Here is a 19,709-nt window from a genome sequence, read left to right on the forward strand (position 1 = left end):
TTAATGGACTAAAGCAGCCATGGAACAAATCTTTCTCCCAGTTGGTGGCTAAAAGTAGGAGTGGAGATTACTCAAAGACATCTCTCTGAAACTTGTAAGACCACGAAGTATGAGGAAACCACTGTATCCAAGCAGAGGAATCAGACTAAAGCTGCACCAAAGCCCAGACATAGCTTAAGAATTTGTTACCTGACAAAGGAAATAGCATGCCTCTTTCTGGAGGTAAATACTTTCCTACTTGAGTCTCTAAATACCTTGAATACAAAGTGTTCAGTATATGTTCAGCAATACACACACACAAAAGAAAGTATAACCCACAATAAAAAGAAAAACAGTCAGTAAAAGCAGGCCCAGAGATGGTCTAGATCTATTTCTTCATCTGTGTTGGAGTTATCAGAAAGAGTCTTTAATCATAACTATGATAAAATGCTGAACCGTCTAGTAGAAGAAGTAAGCTATATATGTGAAGAGATGGAGGGATTTCAGTAGAAACATGAAAATTTTTTTAATTGAAAAGATAAGGACAAAGATACAGTATTTATATTTATATTTCTAATATAAACACAAAAATTCTCAACTAAAAACTAACAAACCATAACCAGCAGCACAGTGAAAAGATCATACAGCATCGCCAAGTAGAATTTATCCGAAAAATGCAAAAGGTGGCCCAACATAGGAAAATCAATTGATGCAATACACCACATTTAATAGAAGAGATAAAAACTACACAGTCGTTTCAGTTGACACAGAAAAAGCATTTGACAAAATTTAATAGCCTTTCATTTACACACACACACACACACACACACACACACACACACACACACACACACACACACACACGGAAAGGGGGAAAATGCCTTACCATGAAAGATCATTTATGAAAAGCCTACAGCTAACATCATAATTAATGGTAAAAGACTGAAAGCTTTCTCCTTAAGATTAGGAACAAGGATGCTCACTTTTCACCACTGCTATTCAGCATTTGTGCTAGGACTTCTAGCCAGAACTAATAGACAATAAAAGAAATAGAAGGCATTTGAATTGGAAAGGAAGAGGTAAAACTCTCTATTCACAGATGACATGTTCCTGTACATAGAAAATCTCAAATCATCCATACGAAAGCTACAGAGCTAATAAACAAATACAACATTTCCAGGTGGAAGATCAATATTCACTCAACATTTGTGTTTCTGTGTACCAGTGATGAGCAACCTGAAGAGGAAATTTAAAAAGCGATTCCAGGGCGCCTGCGTGGCTCAATTGGTTAAGCGACTGCCTTTGGCTCAGGTCATGATCCTGGAGTCCCTGGATCGAGTCCCGCATCAGGCTCCCTGCTCGGCAGGGAGTCTGCTTCTCCCTCTGACCCTCCCCCCCATGTGCTTTCTCTCTCTCTCATTCTCTCTCTCTAAAATAAATAAAATCTTTAAAAAAAATAAAAAGCGATTCCATTTACAGTAGCATCTAAAGGAATTAAATTGAACCAAGGAGGTGTCAAAATTTGCTGAAAGAAAAATATAGATGGAAACATAAAATAAAAATGAATAAAATTTAAGTATATGTAAAATAAAAATAGATATCCATGTTTGTAGATAGGAAGACTTAACATTAGTAAGTCATCAGTACTCCCCAAAGCAATCTATAGATGCAGTGTTATACCTCCCAAAATTCCAACGGCCTTTTTTGCTGAATGGAAAGGCATATTTTCAGATTCATATGGAATTGCAAGAGGCCTCAAATAGGCAAAACAGTCCTGAAAAAGACTTGGAGGACTTACTCTTCCTGAGTTATAACTTACTACAAAGCTACAGTATTTAAAACACTGTGGTACTGGCATATAAGCAGACCAATGAAATAGAATAGAAAGCCCAAAAATAAGCCCTTACATATATGGTCAATTCATTTTCTGTAGGATACCAAGACTATTCAGTGGGGGAAGGGACAATCTTTTCAACAAATGGTACTGGGAAAACTGGATATCTACATGCAAAATAATGTAGTTGGATCCTTACATTACATCATATACAAAAATAAACTCAAAATAGATCAAGGACCTAAGTGTGAGACCTAAAGCTATAAAACTCTTAGAAGAAAGCACTGGGGAAGTCTTTGACATTGGATTTGGAATTGGTTTCTCAAGTATGGCACCAAAAATACAGGCAACAAAAGACAAAACAGATAAATTGGACTCCATCAAAATCAAAAACTTCTGTGAATCAAAGGACAGTACTAAGAGAGTGAAAAAACCTACAGAATGAGAATTATTTGCAAATCATATATCTATAAGGGATAATTCAGATTATATAAAGAACCCCCAACTCAGAAACATCAAAACAGATACACACTCAAATGAACCCCCAAAGAATGCTGAATTTTTGTTTTTTTGTTTAAGCAGTCACTTAACTTGGTTGGAGTCAACCTGGAAAACCTGTCTCTTTCTGGTTGGTGGCAGCTCATAATCTCATTTTATTTATGTTAGCTTTACACTCCTCGGGATCTGACCTGTTTATAGGTGGTTCTCAGGTCAATCAAAGGATTGGGCAAAGTTTGTATGTATAATTTGGAGCTCCCCTTCTCTGGCTGTCTTCTTTCTGGGATTTCCCTCTTACCCTCCAGAAGCTGTGGTTGTTGTGTACTCTGTCCTTATTTCTTCAGGCCCTCAGACTAGATTTTCTTTTTTAAAGATTTTATTAATTTTATTTGAGAGAGAAGGAGAACATGAGCAGGGAGTGGGAGAGACGAGCAGAGGGAGAGGCAGGTTCCCTGCTGAGCAAGGAGCTCAACGTGCGGCTCTATCCCAGGACCCTGAGATCTTGACCTGAGCTGAAGACAGATGCTTAACCGGCTGAGCCACCCAGGCACCCCGACTGCAGATTTTCTGTAGGAGTTTCCACCACTTTGTAAGGCATGGACTGTGGCCTTCTCTCCGGTTAAAAGTCTTAAAAACAGGAAACACACTTTTTGTTACTCTATTCTTACATGTGTCAGTTTACTTCCAGAATATGCTTACTTTGGTTACCCTCCATGCTTTCAAGTCATTCTTTATGTTTGTTCAAGTTTTAATTGTTATCTGCATGATGATGGGTCAGATTGGTGCTACTCAGCCATCAGATTGGATAGGGGAGCCTCCCTAAGTCCCAAATGTATACTTCTTTAGACTCTGTTTCTTTTCTTTTTCTTTCAAGATTTTATTTATTTGAGAGAGAGAAAATGAGAGAGCACGAGAAGGGGGAGGGTCGGAGGGAGAAGCAGATGCCCCGCTGAGCAGGGAGCCAGATGTGGGACTCCATCCTGGGACTCCAGGATCATGACCTGAGCCGAAGGCAGTTGCTTAACCAACTGAGACACCCAAGTGCCCCTAGGCTCTGTTTCTTTTATTTTCCTCCTTTTTTATGGTCGCTGTTTTTACCTCCAGCCCTTCCTGGTCCTCCCCCTGGATAGTCATTTTAACCTCAACAATAGTGAAGGCTACCAGAGAAAGCCCAACCTGCTAACTCAGTTGAAACTTTAAGTTGGTAACATATATAATAGGCTTTTTGAGATTCTTTCTACTAAAACAAACTGTCTCTGATTTTAACATCCTATTAGAGGAGCTTCCTGTACACCAAAGTCTTTTAAGTCTGGTCTGGATGATTAATGTTGCCTGGCGTACAGAATCAGCATTACTTTTGGTTCTTCACAGCATTCTATAAGAAGGCTTTTGCAAAATATTTATTGTTCTAGATATTTATACAGAAAAAAAACCCTCATCCCTTTCTAACATATTCCAACCTTTTATAACTCATAAACTTTTGAAATTTGGAAGATTAGTTCACTTATTACTTTTTCTTATGTTATCTTTTTGAAATAACATCTTGTGTATCAGTAATATGTTACTAATATAACAGACTTACTATTGTAAGCTTATTGTAAATACATGGATAATGAACTGTATTTTTCCATTTGTTCTTCCTAATTAGCTCCTGGGCTATAGTGAAAAGCCGATAAATCTACAGATGTTTATTGGAACAGCAGATGATCGATATTTACGACCTCATGCATTTTACCAGGTGCATCGAATCACTGGGAAGACTGTTGCTACTGCAAGTCAAGAGATAATAATTGCCAGCACAAAGGTTCTGGAAATTCCCCTTCTTCCTGAAAACAATATGTCAGCCAGGTATCTTGAAACATGCCTCAAAATGGACAGTTTTTTTTTTTTTTCCTAAAACAACTTTCAGAAAAAACGTATTTCTTTTTATAGTACAGAAATGAAGCATTCATTGTTCTAAATTAACTGAATAACATTATATAAATAATCGTAGTATATTTGCTAGGGTTGGTAGCGAATTTCCAGGAAAGAAATTGAATTCGCGAAAAGTTTATGAACCGTAGTACCAGCCAAGCGTTATGTTAAGTGAAAGAGAAAAAAATATATGGACTTTTTTCAAGTTGCTCACAGTCTAATAGGATAGACAATAATAATTGCAGTACAGTTGTTGTAATTGTTAAATTTCCTTAAGGAAAACTTTGACTCTATCTCCAGGGTATCCTCTTTGACTCATTTCCAAACAAAATGAGGTAGCTAGCTTCTGAATGAGAATACTTCAGAGTTTTGTTCAAGTTAGGATTATATTGCAGTTTATTATATGTTAGATTGTATGTTAGAAAATGCAGTGGCTTAAACATTAGACATTTAGTTTGTTATTCCATAAGAGAAATACACAGGTAGGCATTTTAGGACTAGGCACAATGGCTCCATAAGTCATTGGTGGTCCAAACTCTTTGTTTTTTCTTCTCTGCTATTTTAAACATGTGACTTCTGTCCCCAAGATACAAAATGGCTGCTGGAGCTCCAGCCATCACAACTGTAGTCCCAGAAGGAATAAGGAGGAAGGGTAAATGAAAACTTCCATCTGAGTTAGCCTCTTTTTTATGTTATGTTGTGTTGTGTTATGTTATTTATATATATTTTTAAGTAAGCTCTTTGCCCTACGTGGGGCTTGAAGTCACAGCCCTGAGATAAGAGTTACATGCTCTACCATCTGAGCCAGTCAGGTGCCCCCTGAATTAGCCTCTTTAAAGAGCTTGTTACAGGGGCACCTGGGTGGCTCAGATGGTTAAGTGTCTGCCTTCCGCTCAGATCATGATCCCAGGGTTCTGGGATCGAGCCCTGCGTTGGGCTCCCTGTGTCAGGCTCCCTTCTTGGTGGGGGTCGTGCTTCTCTCTTGCCTTCTACTGCTCCACCTGCTTGTGCATTCATGTGCTTGCTCGCTCGCTCTCAAATAAATAAATAAATAAATCCTTTAAAAAAAAAAAGGTTTGTTGCAGAAACCTACCCAACAAATCTCATTGTTCATCCTTGTATATCAGGAACATCTGGGATTTTTTTGTTTTGTTTTGCTACCTGTAACGATATAGGGACCTATTACTAAGAAAAAAGGGGGGAAAAGGAAATTTAGTAGGCAACTTTTAATTTGTCACAACTAGGTATTTGAAACTTATAGTGAGGTTTGTTACATAGATTGTTTCAAACTACAGTATAGACCTTTCTTAAAATGGCAGTAACATCTGTCCCAGGCTATTGCAAGAACAGATTATAAAATAAGATTTTGGTCTCTAGCTCTCTTCCTTTAAATTTATACTTAAATAACTTTTTGGGTAAGCTGAATATACCCCTTAAGGAAAACCAATTTGTGATGCAATTCTATTATTATAAAATAAGAACTGCCAAGTACCTGGGTAGCTCAGTCTAAGCATCTGCCTTCAGCTCAGGTCATGATCCCAGGGTCCTGGGATCGAGTCCCACCTTGGGCTCCCGGCTCTGTGGGAGCCTACTTCTCCCTCTGCCTCTACCTCCCTCCCTCCCTCTCTCTTCTCCCATGAATAAATAAAGAAAATCTTAAAAAAAAAAAAAAGAATTGTCTTAAGAAATAACTTGGGGCACTTGGGTGGCTCATTTGGTGAAGCATCTGACTCTTGATTTTCGGCTCATTGGGCTCAGTAAGGAGTCTGCTTGTCCCTCTCCCTCCCCCTTTGCCCCTCTCTGTGAAAGAACTTGTTATTTAGGTTTTTTTTTCTTGTTACCTGCCTATTACTAGAAAAGACAAGTTAATAAAAATTGAAATAAAACCTTATTTTTACCTGTTTTGTTTACATGGACGGTACTCAATAACCCAACCCAGTTCTCTGCCTCCAGGCATCCTTTTGACCCATTTTCAAATAAGGTGAGGTGGCCAACTACTGAATGAGAATGCATGCGTGTAGGCTTCTTCCCTTTTACTCTAGGCATGAAAAGCATATTTGATTCATTTGGCATCAAAAGCATATGAATATACAGTACAATAGCTGCAGAGGTGAATTTAAAACTCAGTTGAACCATCTTTTTCTAAGAACTCATAAAATTGATCTTTAGAAGATAGTTTGCAGGCCATGTTTCCATTCATTCTTCGGGATATTCAAAGCACTAGACTTGAATCAAGTTCAATAGAAAGTCACCATAAGTTTCTTACACTTCTTAACTTTGTCTGAAGGATAGGATAAGAAATATCCTGGGCGGCTCAGTCATTAAGCGTCTGCTTTCGGCTCAGGTCATGATCCCAGGGTCCTGGGATTGAGCCCCACATTGGGCTCCCTGCTCCGCAGGAAGCCTGCTTCTCCCTCTCCCACTCCCCCTGCTTGTGTTCCCTCTCTCGCTGTGTCTCTCCCTGTCAAATAAATAAATAAAATCTTAAAAAAAATAAAAAGAAATATCCATATGAATAACTTCATAATCTGAAAAAACACCATTAAATATATTAGCTCTTATGTTGGTCATTATTACAGATACACATACACACAAAATCTTTTCAAGTTAAAGGGAAAAAGCTGATTATTTCCTGATGGCATGGTAGATTTTGGTGTACCAGACAAGGAGAGACATATAAAAACTTTCATCACATTTATTTTTTGCCTTGGCTTCTGGAAATTCACAGTCAAGTTCAGTTATAGTAATTATAATAATTTGTATAACCCTAGATTTGGAATATATTATTTCCTGTTCCTTCTATTTAAAATTTTTTTCTATTTTTCCTTGACCTAATTTGTATTTATGTTGTAAAATGCCTCATCCTTTCTAAAAATAATGTATAAATCAATAAAAAAGAGCACACAAGTTTCTAAAATTTTCAAGAAATTGGGAAAGCTTCACATATCAAATAATGTGAGAAAATCAGCTAAATGTAGCTACCTTATCCTTTTCCCATCTACTAGTATACGGAACAGGCTGTAGTCATGACTCATCCCTTCCTCAAGAGGATATGGCATATACTGCCTGCCTGGATCAGATCAGAAAGGACAAAGCTGCAGAAATATCATTGTTACTAGTTACATGCAGCTAGTGCCTTCATCCCACCCTGCCAGATACACACCTGAAGTTTCTCTGGCCATTCTATCTACCCTGGCCTGTTAGATTGGGGACAGGAATTCTGTAAGAAGGCTTGTGGCAACATTGTGTGTGTCCCAAAAAGGGTTGAATAAGAAGCAACTAGAAGGGGCGCCAGGGTGGCTCAGTTGGTTACGCATCTGCCTTCCAAAGGGGTCGTGGTCCCAAGGTCCTGGGATCGCCTCCCCCACCCCCCCATCGGGCTCTCTGCTCAGCAGAAGACTGTTTATCCCTCTCCCTGCCGCTCTCCCTGCTTGTACTCTCTCTCAAATATGTAAATAAAATCTTTAAAAAAATAAAATATATTCATACTTGTAAATCGAATTAATAGTTATTTTTATTCCTCTGTGTGTGGTTTTTTTGTTGATCTGGTCTTTTCTTGCATTTTGTAGCCAGAGGTATTTTGCACTTTTTTTTTTTTTTTTTTGAGATTTTATTTATTTGAAAGACCGAGAGCAAACACAAGCAGGGGGAGCAGTAGAGGGAGAAGCAGGCTCTGCACTGAGCAGAGAGCCCAACATGGGGCTCCATCCCAGGACTCTGGGATTGTGACCTGACCTGAAGGCAGATGCTTAACCAACTGAGCCACCCAGGCACCCCATGTAGCCAAAATTTTAAGATTGTCATTTCTGATACTCATTCCAAATCTTCTCTTAGAAACTTAGCTCTCTGCTAAAATACCTTCCTTCGGGTCACCTAAGTGTCTCAGGTCAGTAGAGCATGTGAGTCTTGATTTCAGGGTTGTGAGTTTGAGCCCCGCGACGGGGGTAGAGTTTAAAAATATAAAATAAAATAATACATACATATATTTATATAAAATACCTTCCCTCAAAACTCAATAAAATGGATAATCTCTGGTATTTCTTTCCCCTTAAAGACTCCTATTGACATGTTAAGATGGATAATCAATACTGGTTGAGCTAAAGTGCAGGTGTTCAATATTAGTTAAATATAATTTGTTATCCATAAATGGCAACTATTTATTTTCAAAAGTATTTCCTTTTTTGGGAATTTCTTCTGTATCTTTCTGAACATGAAAGTATTCATCCTTTTGGGATTCGTTTTTGTGCTTTACTGGTTCTTACCTTGATAACCTAGTTCTTTAACACATATTGTCCTCAAAGCAACTGCTGCAGCCTCTGGGCAGTGAACACTGGAGTTGGGGCTGTTGGGGTAGATAAAGCAAAAGGACAGATGACAAGGAATACCACAAGAGAGAGGAAACTTTAACTAGAATGTTGATTATTAAATCCGTTTGCTTTCTTTCCATATGTGAATACAAATATATGTTTTAGGTACTGTTGTTTCCTACTGATTGTGTGTCAAGCAGCCATACAAGTAATAAATTTTGAAGATAATGAAATGTTAGAACTTAAATGCGAAAACTTTAATTTTATATGTGCATACTTTAGAAATGAAAGAATCTTAGTCTGATGGATTGTTTTTACTAATTAACATTCTACTAGAAAAGTCTAAAAATGCTATTAATGACTGATTTGTAGTCCTACAAGTTAATCTTTTTTGGCCTGGTTATATAGAATTAAACGGTCTTTTTACTTTGTATTTCACTTAACCTAGTTCTGTAAAAGAAACCACTCTAAAATTTAGTGGCTCAAAGTAATAACTGTTCATTATTTTCATGATTCTTAGTGTTGGCTGGACTCAGCTGGTCCATTCATGTGGTGTCAGCTGGGATCACTCATGCACCTGAATTTAGCTGGGAGCTCAGCTGGGTTTTGAACATCCAAGATGGCTGGGATGGCTGGAGTAGTTGAGGATTGTCTTGGCCTTTCTCTCCACCTTGCCGATTGGACTTCATGGTGGCTCAGGGCTCTAAGAGAGGAAAAGTGGAAGTTATGAGGCTTAAGTGCTGGGTTCATAACTTTTACTGTATCAGTTGATTACATTCTGTTTGTCAAAGCAAATCATAAGGCCAGCTTTCAAGGAGAGGTACCTAGGTACTCCACCTCTTGATGGGAGAAGTGGTATGCAGATACAAAAAAGGGGAGGAATTAACAGCCATCTTTTTAGACAGTCTACCACGCCTACCATTATACGTTTGTCATTGAAAACATTTTTAATCTCAAAATTGAAATAGGAGAAAATAGCAGTCATACATCTTTTTTTTTTTTTTTTAAGTGGGCTCCACACCCAACATGGGGCCTGAACTCACAACTCTGAATTCAAGACCTGAGCTGAGATCAAAAGTCCGATGCTTAACCAACTGAGCCACTCAAGCACTCCATACGTCTTTCTTTTTTGACCTGATTTTAGGTAGTGATAGTTCTTTCCTGCCAAGTTGAGCTAAGTTGTTGAGGACCACTAAGTATCAGTAAGCAAATAAATTTTGTTTATTTTTCTCCCTAGTATTGACTGTGCAGGTATTTTGAAACTCCGCAATTCAGATATAGAACTTCGAAAAGGAGAAACTGATATTGGCAGAAAGAATACTAGAGTACGACTCGTGTTCCGTGTACACATCCCACAGCCCAATGGAAAAGTCCTTTCTCTGCAGACAGCTTCCATACCTGTTGAGTGCTGTAAGTGAGCTTGTGGTGTTGTTTTCAGATTTTGTTTATGATAAGCCATTTTCTAGTTTACTTATAATGTAATATTTGGATCAGAAGTATAAACTGAGGCACAGAGATTGGATAGCTAATGTGATTTTCTTGTATGGAAATAAGCTACGTGTTTAGGTGGGAGGAGTACTGATCATGGAGTTAGAAAACGGGTTCTCACGATAATTTGACCATACATAGCTGTGGGACTATGAACAAATTATCTTGACAACAGTTTTCTTACCTATAAATAAGGAATGTGGGCTTGATGATGTCAGAGAACCAATTGAAGCTATGGTTCTGATACTAAGTATCCCTTGGTCACCTTTGTGTAGTTAAAATGTGAGCCTTCTTGTTGGAAGATGCTTATCTCTGCAAGCTGATGCCTCAGCTAAAGACTTTTAGGAGTTTATTTTTTGGTTTGTTTTACCATTAATCTGTTTACATCAAATTGAGAAAGTGAATGCTCCCCCCCTCGCCGATTTACAAAGGCAAGAAATGAGAACAGGCCCTAGAACCTGGTACCTATTCAAGCCCTGGAGAACTGTGAACCTCTGGCAGTTAGCTGGTAGGACTGAAATTTTGAGACTGCTGTTTAGATGTTTAGGACATAGACTTAGAAGTGTTCTAATTCTATGTCTTAATTTTGTGTAGGAGGAAACTGAGGCACAAGTATATGAAGTACTCATTCAGTACCAACACATTCAGTGTTGGTGAGAGCTGTGTCTAGAACACAGGCTTAGTGCTCTTTCAGTTGTACCATTTTATTTCTGTGAAACACACGCATTCCTAATTTGGGATCAAACCTACTGTATTAACTTGCTCTGCTCCTTTTTGCTGTTTGTTGAATTGGACTATTTATTATTTCCCAGTTGACTTTGGGAATCACTGAGCAAATCCATGGTAATAGAATTCACTGTAGAAGTAGTTTTGTATTAAAATTTAACAGACAATACAAGTACATGCTACAAAATTCAAAAAGAATATAGAGTGAAAAACAAATTTCCAGGTCAACTATTTCCCCTTCTTAGAAGCAGCTATCATTGCCATTGTTTTTATTATCATGCCTGACTGTTCTGTGCCAATATAAGCATATATGTCTCTACTTTTTAGCAAAGTTAATTTTTTTAAAAGAATTTACTTATTTATTTGAGAGAGAGAGAGATAGTGAAAGAGATAGCGAGAGAGAGCACAAGCAGAGAGGAGTGGGAGTAGCAGGCTTCCTGCGGAGCAGGGAGCCTGACGCAGGGCTTGATCCCAGGACCATGACCTGAGCCTAAGGCAGATGCTCAACCAACTGAGCCACCCAGGCGCCCCTAGCAAAGTTAATTTAAGTAATTTAAGTTCATAGAGTGATTTGAGTTTTTGAGATGAAGTTATTATTTTAAAATCATTTTCTATTTTTTCTTTTAGTTTATTAAATTAATATGTGATTATTGTTGAGAATATAGAAATGCAGAATGGTGCAAAGAGTTGAAAATCTTTTGTAATACCACTACCCTGAGGTAGTCACTATTAACCTTTTTTTGGATTTTTTTCTTTACATTTATACATAATATCTTTTAGTTGAGCTTACCTGCTTATTATGACTGCCATATGTTGAACACATTTTTGCTGTTACTTTGAATGTACCCATGGTGGCTAGTTTCCACCATAAATATCTAAAACTTGAAATAGTCTACCTCTTAGGCCATCCATTGCTTATTTTCATTCCCCTTCTCTCTGAGCCATTTGGAACATAAGTATTTTCTGAGATCTAGGTTAGTGCTCAATACTTTCCAAGTGATAGTTGATCCTAAATCCCAGACCCATCTCCTATGAAAAAGGGTCTGTTTTAACCTTCTCTTTGAATGGGGCAGTGATTCCAATTCACATACATTTTTGTGGCTTGATATTAAATACTTGGGAGAGTCAAGAGCCATAGTGAACTGGGAATGTGTGCTTCCTAAAGGCATTCAAGTTTAAATTTCTTTAAAATGTTGTTCTAGGGGCGCCTGGGTGGCTTAGTTGGTTAAGCAACTGCCTTCAGCTCAGGTCATGATCCTGGAGTCCCGGGATTGAGTCCCGCATCCGTCTCCCTGCTCAGCAGGGAGTCTGCTTCTCCCTCTGACCCTCCCCCCTCTCATGTACTCTCTCTCTCATTCTCTCTCTCAAATAAATAAAATCTTTAAAAAAAAAACTTTAAAAAAAAGATAATAAAATGTTGTTCTAGCCAAACAAACACAGCTGACCCTCAAAGCCACCAATTTTCTACCCACGAACTAGGACTAAAAGTAGACCAGTTTTCCAGCTGTGAAGAAGAGCATATAATCCATACTTTTTTTATTTGTTTTAATCCAGAGAGAAACCTAATTAGGCATTTGGCAAGAAGAAACCCTTAGAGAATCTTAGCAGTCAAAAGAAGTATAATCTGTAGCTTAATGCTTAGGCAAGTTAAAAAACAAAGAAAAGAAAACTCAGAGATAGGATCTCACAAAATATAACAACTTGAAATCAGGCAATATCAGAGAAAGGTGACCAAGGTCACTTTATAAAAGTTGATAATTTAAAGACTGACCTTAAGGCACTAAGAAAAATTATGTTCACATACCTTGGGAAGGAAGAGTGCAGTGCACTGTAGAAACATTTACTTCCCTTTTTTAAAATTCAGTATGTACTTCATGTATGCTTCGGTTATTTAGAAAATTGCCCAGAATGGAATCCTGTTGTCTCGGTGATGATCTAGATACTTATTTTTTTTTTTTAAGGTTTATTTATTTATTTATTTATTTAACAGAAAGAGACAGCGAGAGAGGGAACACAAGCAGGGGGAGAGGGAGAAGCAGGCTTCCCGTGGAGCAGGGAGCCCGATGCGGGGCTCCATCCCAGGACCCTGGGATCATGACCTGAGCCGGAGGCAGACGCTTAACGACTGAGCCAGGCACCCCTAGATACTTTCTTGAGGAAAGAGCTAATTCATGTTTGTCCTTTAGAAACCTGTCTTCTTTTAACTGTATGCAATATAATTACCTATGTTTGGATTAATTTGCTTTTTATAGTTACATTAGATTTATCAATTCTAACAGTTGTAAGGAAGAAACGTATTGAAGACACAAGCTAAAAGGAGAAAAGTGGATGAAATTAATGTTTTGGAGTCAATATGAAGTTGCAGGCATTGATTAATTTTCCTCTATTGGTTTCTTTACAGTTGTTAGAAAATTATTTAGAAACCACACAAATCTAATAAATCTATTTTGTTTTCTAAATAATAGTGAATATTGTTACCATTGTCTCAAACTTTAAAAGCCCAGAGTTTGCTTCTCTTTATTTTTATTGTATAGCTTGAATTTATCATTTATGTGTGGAATATTTTAAACTAATACTTTGTTTTTTCTCAACTCTTATAAAAAAAAAAACAGCTCAGCGGTCTGCTCAAGAACTTCCTCATATTGAGAAGTACAGTATCAACAGTTGTTCTGTAAATGGAGGTCATGAAATGATTGTGACTGGATCTAATTTTCTTCCAGAATCCAAAATCATTTTTCTTGAAAAAGGACAAGGTAAATAAGATTTGAGTTTATTGACCTCAAAATAAAGGGTAGACAGGGTAAAATAAATTATTCAGATGTTTCACTAACATTAATTACAAAATAGTTTTCCTAAAGCTACAGACATCATTTACATAGATTTTTTTTTTTTTGTAAGCCATACATTTCTTAAATTTTCATATAAATGTTGAATTCTCATTAAGGATGTCTCAAAACTAGAAGAACCCCCAGTATTTCTACTCCTATGTATATGTATACTCAAGAGAATTGACAATATGTTGCACAGAAACTTAGATACAAATATTTATCACCACATTATTCATCATAGCCAAAAAATGGGAACAACCCAAATGATCATCAGCTGTTACATGGATAAGCAAACTGGGGTCTATCCATACAATGGGATATTAATCAGCCATAAAAAAGAATAAAGTACTGATTCATAACACAACATGAATGAACCTTAAAAATGTGCTAAGTGAAAGGAGTCAGTGCACAATGTCCCAAATCAGCAATCCATAAACACAGTAGATTAGTGGTTGTCCCTATTGGAGGGAGGGGAGTGACTCTTAATGGGCATGGGGTTTCTGGAATTAGTGATGGTGGTTGTACAGCTCTGTGAACATACTAAAAACCTCTCAATTTTATACTTTAAATGGGTGAGTTTTATGTATAAATATGTAAATTATATCTTCATTTTTCAGAAATGTAGAAGAATCCTAGGACTATCAGGATGTTTGATATAGCACTTCTTGAGCATATTTAAAACATTTTTCCATTAAGCTCCTGGAGGACAGGGACCACCTCTACAAAAAGTAAAAAATCAATACCTCCCCCATCTCATACAGTGTCCCAGGATCCTGGGGGTGGTGGAGGTGCACGGAAAAGCAGAACATTTTCCATCAGTTATTCCTTTTCATTTTTTTAAGCATTTTTAAAATTGTGAAATACCTTTTTATAAGAATATAACAGAAATTCATACCTGCTACCCAGCTTAGAAGTAAGACATTTATCTCTGAAGACCTCCTGAAGCCCCTTCCCTAAATCCTACTCCTAAATCGATCCATGCTTTTCTTTATAGTTTTATGTGTTTTCTCTGGTTTTGAACTACTTATAACATTGCATATATTCTTCTGAAGATTGCTTTTTATAGAGATCACCATTAATGTTTTAGGATTGATCCATGTAATAGAAGATCTTTCACTTTTACTTCTACATAGTTTTACTGTATGAACATGCCAGTTTATTATCTGTTTTCTCACTGGACATTTGGGCTGTGTCCGGTTTTTGGCATTAACAAACAGTAGCTAACAGTGCTGCTGTGAACATTTTAGTTCTTATCACCTGATGGGCATACATAAGAATGTCATAATTCTTAAATTTTGTTAATCTGGTAGGTGTAAAATGGTGTCTTGAACATTGGATTTGAATTTGCCTGACATTTATTGAGGGTGTTATGGGTCATTCATGTATCCTTTTTTGTGTAATATCTGTTGGTGTTTTTTGCCCATTTTTTCCATTGAGTCAGTTTTCATTTTCTTACTGCCTTATAAGATTGTTTATGTATTCTGGATATCAAAGTGAGTTGGGGAAGTGCCTCACTTTTTCCCACTCCCCAGGTGTGTGTCATATAATTTCACCTTCCTCAACATGTAGTTGAGCTCATTTCTGAAACCTTTGGGCTGGGGGCTTTGTGGGACTATTAAATTCTGCTATAATTCTATTCATGGGTATAGGAACCATTTAAGGTTTGTTTTTTTTTAAGATTTTATTTATTTATTTGACAGAGAAAGACTGCAAGAGAGGGAACACAAGCAGGGGGAGTGGGAGAGGGAGAAGCAGGCTTCCCATGGAGCAGGGAGCCCGATGCATGGCTCGATCCCAGGATCCTGTGACTATGACCTGAGCCGAAGGCAGACGCTTAACGACTGAGCCACCCAGGCGCCCCAAGTTTATTTCTTCTTGAGTTATTTTTTGTGATTTATATTTTTCCAGGTTAAAAAAAACAAAAACAAAACCCTCAGTCTGTTTCTCCTTTACTCTCACATTGTTACCACATTCACAATACTTCTCACTCCAGATGTGTGGGTTTCCCATATATCAACCAATTCTTTGACATGAACTGGATGTTCTTAATTAAATTCAATTCTGACAGTAACTGGAGTTAGCACAAACCACAGGTTAGGGACTCAGTCCCATAAGACTGCCCCCCCCCACTTCAAATGCCAGTCGAAAACAGTAGGTGCCCAGGTGCCTACAACTTCTGTCTGACTTGGCTACAGATCAGAGGTTCCCATGACCCCCATCTTGGATTTGATCATTTGGTAGAGCAGAACTCAGAGCAACACTTACTTATATTTACCAGTTTAATATATAGTAGAGGATATCATAAAGGATACAGATGAACATCCAGGTGGAAGAAATACATGGAGTAAGGTATGTGGGAAGGGGTGCAGAGCTTCTGTATCCTCTATGGACATGCCACTATCCCAGCCACCTCCATGTGTTTTACAACCCAGAAGTTCCCCCAAACTCTGCAGTAATTCAGAATTTTTATGGAGGCTTCACCACAAAGGCTTGATTGATTATTCCATTTCCAGCCTCTCTCCCCTCTCTCGAGAATGGAGGTGGGACTGAAAGTTCCAAGCTTCTAATCATGGCTTGGTCTTCTTGGTGACCAGACTCCATCCAGGGGCCTACCAAGAGTCACCTCCTTAGAACAAGAGATAGTCCTATCACGCAGGAAATTCCAAGGGATTTAAGACCTCTGTGTCAGGAACTGGGGTTAAAGACCAAATACAAGAACAAAAGGTACTCTGGAGTTCTTACCACTTAGGAAATTGTAAGAATTTTAGGAGCTTTGGGATGCCTGGCTTGCTTAGTCAGTTAAGCATCTGCCTTTGGCTCAGGTCATGATCCCAGAGTCCTGAGATCTAGTCCCACGTCGAGCTCCCTGCTCAGCGGGTGGGGCCTGCTTCTCCCTCTGCCTGCCGCTCTCTCTGCTTGTGAGCATGCGTGCTCTCTCTGACAAATAAATAAAATCTTTAAAAAGAATATATTAAAGAATTTTAGGAGCTTTATTCCAGGAACCAGAGGCAGAGACCAATATATATTTCCCTATTATTTCACACAAGGATTTTAATTATTTCACTCAAGTTTTCAAATTTGTTGACATTAATTTGGTTATGATACTGTATTTCTGCATCTGGAATTATATCCCTTTTAAAAAATGTATTCCTGCTATTATTTGTGCCAACTCTGATTTTTTAGTCAGTGTTTCTAGAGTACTTTGATTTTACTGATCCTTTCAGTTTCTGTATTCCCTGGCTTCTGTATTTTTTTTCTTTTCATTTTTTGGGTGCTTAATATGTTTCTTTTTCTTAATTTAAATGGTAATCTCATTCATTTTTCATGCTTTCATCTTTTTAAAACTTAAGTATTTAAGGCTATACATTATCTTCACTGCCTCTTATGATTTCAGTACCTCTTTTTCCACTGAATACTTTTTCTTGGAGTTTAAATAAGTTTAAATTTTTTCATATTAAACCATTCTCTTTCCCTTGACTCTGTCATCCTCACAGGCTATCATTTTATTTCTTTCATTTATCATCCACCTCTCAAAAAAGTAATATCATCTACCTCATTTCCTTACCTACTACTTACTCTTCTATCTTCTGTATTGAAACATAACCTAAAACTTTGACAGTCAGCTACCCACTCTCCTCCTTGATAGTCTTTTCTTTCTTGGCCTTTGTGTGATTGTACTTACCTGGTTCTTGGCACATTTTTAACTATCCCCACTCATCTTTTTTTATCAGTTTTTCTGGCCCTTAAATATAGATGTTTCCCAAGGTTCTGTGGTTCATCTTTCTTTTTATTATATTCCTTCATTCTAGAAAATTTCATCAACCATCATATCTCTATAGCCACATTATTTCTTTTAAACTTGTAACATGTGCTTTAAAGTACCCACCGAATATTGAGTAAATGGCCCGCTGATACTTAAAATATAAAAACATGTCAGACTTAACAAACCAGTTCATCTCAGTGAGTCCCCCAACTTGATTAATAATGTTATGTCTTCCTGTTCTTAGGCTGGAAACCATGTTTTTCCATGTGTCGTTTCCCTTTAAAATTCACTTCCTTCCAGCTCTTTTGATCCTGACCCATACCTGCCTGTCTTCAAGAAGTATCAGTTCTGTTTCACAGTTTATTAATTCATCAATTATTTATGAAACAACTGTTACATGACAGACACTAGTCTAGGCATTGGGAATATAATAGTGAATAAAATCTTCAGGTTGCTTGCTTTGACGGTCTCCCTTCTAGTGGGGAAGCAGGCAATAAACATTAGTATAAGGAAGAAATAGTATCTCAGAGCTACCCCTTTCCATTATAAAAATTCATTTGTGCCTGAATATAATAAATATGTATGTATGTAAGGCAGTTTCATTATAGAATTCATTAAACTCAGAACTTTATTTTTGAGTGCTTTTGTTTTCAATTGAATCATGTTAAATTGTAGCAGTTACTGGTTTCAGATGAAATTGCAGCTGTGAATATGTAACTCCCATTCTGAAAGCACCATCAGTAGTAATCCCTTCATATTTTAGGCCCCTTCACATGGCATTTAGGTCACAACCTCTTGCCTTTCTTTCCAGCCTCATTTCTGACTGCTCCCTGCCTCATACTTTATACCCCACTAGCACAGCTGCTTATCGTTCCCTGTATCGTGTAGTTTCTTGCCATCTAGGCTCTGCTCGTGCCCTCTCTTCTGCCTAGACCTTCCCCCCCCCCCCATCACTTGAGTTCTACCTTATTTTTAAGCCTCAGTTCAAGAACGCAGGAAAAGACCTTCCTTGTCTCATACCCTTACACCAAGGCTAGGGTAAGGACCCTGACTTCCGTTCTCTTGGCACATCCAGAGTGCACCTTTATTAGATACTGTGACCACCACGTTTTATTATAATGAACTGTTTGTATTTGTCTTTCATCCACAGACTCAAGGTAAGAGTCCTATGGTCATTATCTCAGTAACCCACAGTGCCTGGCACGTCAGGACCCAGCAGTTGATTGTTGAACTGAGCTGTATTTCTGTGTAGGCATAGCATTTGTCTGTAGTGTCTCTTGTGCACAAGGGTAGCCAATTTAGAAGGTGTTTGATTGAGCCTTTTCTGATATCCTCACAGACCAGATGAAGAAGTCATGCTAACTCTGAAGATACTTGTATGGATTAGTCAATGGGCAAACACCCATGACTTAAAAAAGAATGCTTTAGACTGCACGTCAGACTGGAGTGAGAGCTTTAGTAGCAGTTGCGGTTCTCCCCAGGGGAACAATTCACTTGAGATGTAGAGACAGAAAATGTGCTGGCCAGATCTTTTGGTGACACAAATCTGGAAAGCCTAGCAAATATATTCAGAGACCATCAGTGTCTAAAAAGATCTTGGCGGTGTGCCTGGGTGGCTCAGTCAGTTAAGCATCTGCCTTCGGCTGCGGTCATGATCCCAGGGTCCTGGGATCGAGCCCCGCATCAGGCTCCTTGCTCCGTGGGAAGCCTGCTTCTCCCTCTCCCACTCCCCCTGCTTGTGTTCCCTCTCTTGCCGTGTCTCTCTCTCTCAAATAAATAAAATCTTAAAAAAAAAATAAATAAAGTTTGGGAAAAAAATAAAGAAAAAGATCTTGGCAAGCCAAGCAATCTAAGTCTAGTAGGGAGAAATTAACCTAATAAGGGTTGCAGGGGAAAAACACGTAAGAGTTTGAACTTGATGGTAGAAAATGTAGTGGACTGAGGGAAACTTGCTGACTGCACACTAAGTATAAGTCAGTATGGTGCAGTTGCCCCAGAAAACTTCTAACAGACGCAGCACCTTCACATAAGGTGGCAAGAGCCTTAATGATTCTCTACCATGCTGGTCATTTCCCACTGGGGTTATTCAGTTCTGGGCTTGGTACATTTGGCAGGAGATGGTCACGCTGGAGGAATGTTCAAAGAAGAGTGGGCAGGAAGACTAAAATACTGTGTAGGAGTTAGATGCAGAACTGGGGTGTTGCTAGCCAACAGAAGAGGAGACACATGCAAACATAGCTGTTTTTAAACATTTGGAATACTGTCTTGCAGAGAACCACTCAAGATTTCTTGGATAGGTGGGCTGCAAGGAGTAGTTCTTAAACCAGTGATGGGATATTATAAGAAGGCAGATTTCATCTATCATGAAGAGC

The 19,709-nt window shown here is 38.1% G+C and overlaps 1 protein-coding gene across 4 annotated transcripts in view; it reads left to right on the forward strand.

Annotated features, from left to right (window-relative positions):
- Window positions 1–19,709, forward strand: part of NFATC3 (nuclear factor of activated T cells 3) — a 126,271-nt gene that overhangs the window by 67,755 nt on the left and 38,807 nt on the right. For all 4 annotated transcript variants that reach the window (XR_003607209.2, XM_028090636.2, XM_028090629.2 and 1 more), the window contains exons 4-6: window positions 3,960–4,159; window positions 9,770–9,942; window positions 13,359–13,499. Coding sequence is in view for 3 of the 4 variants with exons in the window: in XM_028090636.2 (XP_027946437.1) it covers window positions 3,960–4,159; window positions 9,770–9,942; window positions 13,359–13,499 (514 nt within the window). In the remaining variant the exon portion in view is untranslated. The remainder of the gene's footprint in view (window positions 1–3,959; window positions 4,160–9,769; window positions 9,943–13,358; window positions 13,500–19,709) is intronic.

This window comes from Eumetopias jubatus, unplaced genomic scaffold, assembly GCF_037043125.1.
Source record: "Eumetopias jubatus isolate StellerSeaLion01/CBP00866 unplaced genomic scaffold, mEumJub1_p1.0 scaffold_10, whole genome shotgun sequence".
Lineage (NCBI taxonomy): Eukaryota > Metazoa > Chordata > Mammalia > Carnivora > Otariidae > Eumetopias > Eumetopias jubatus.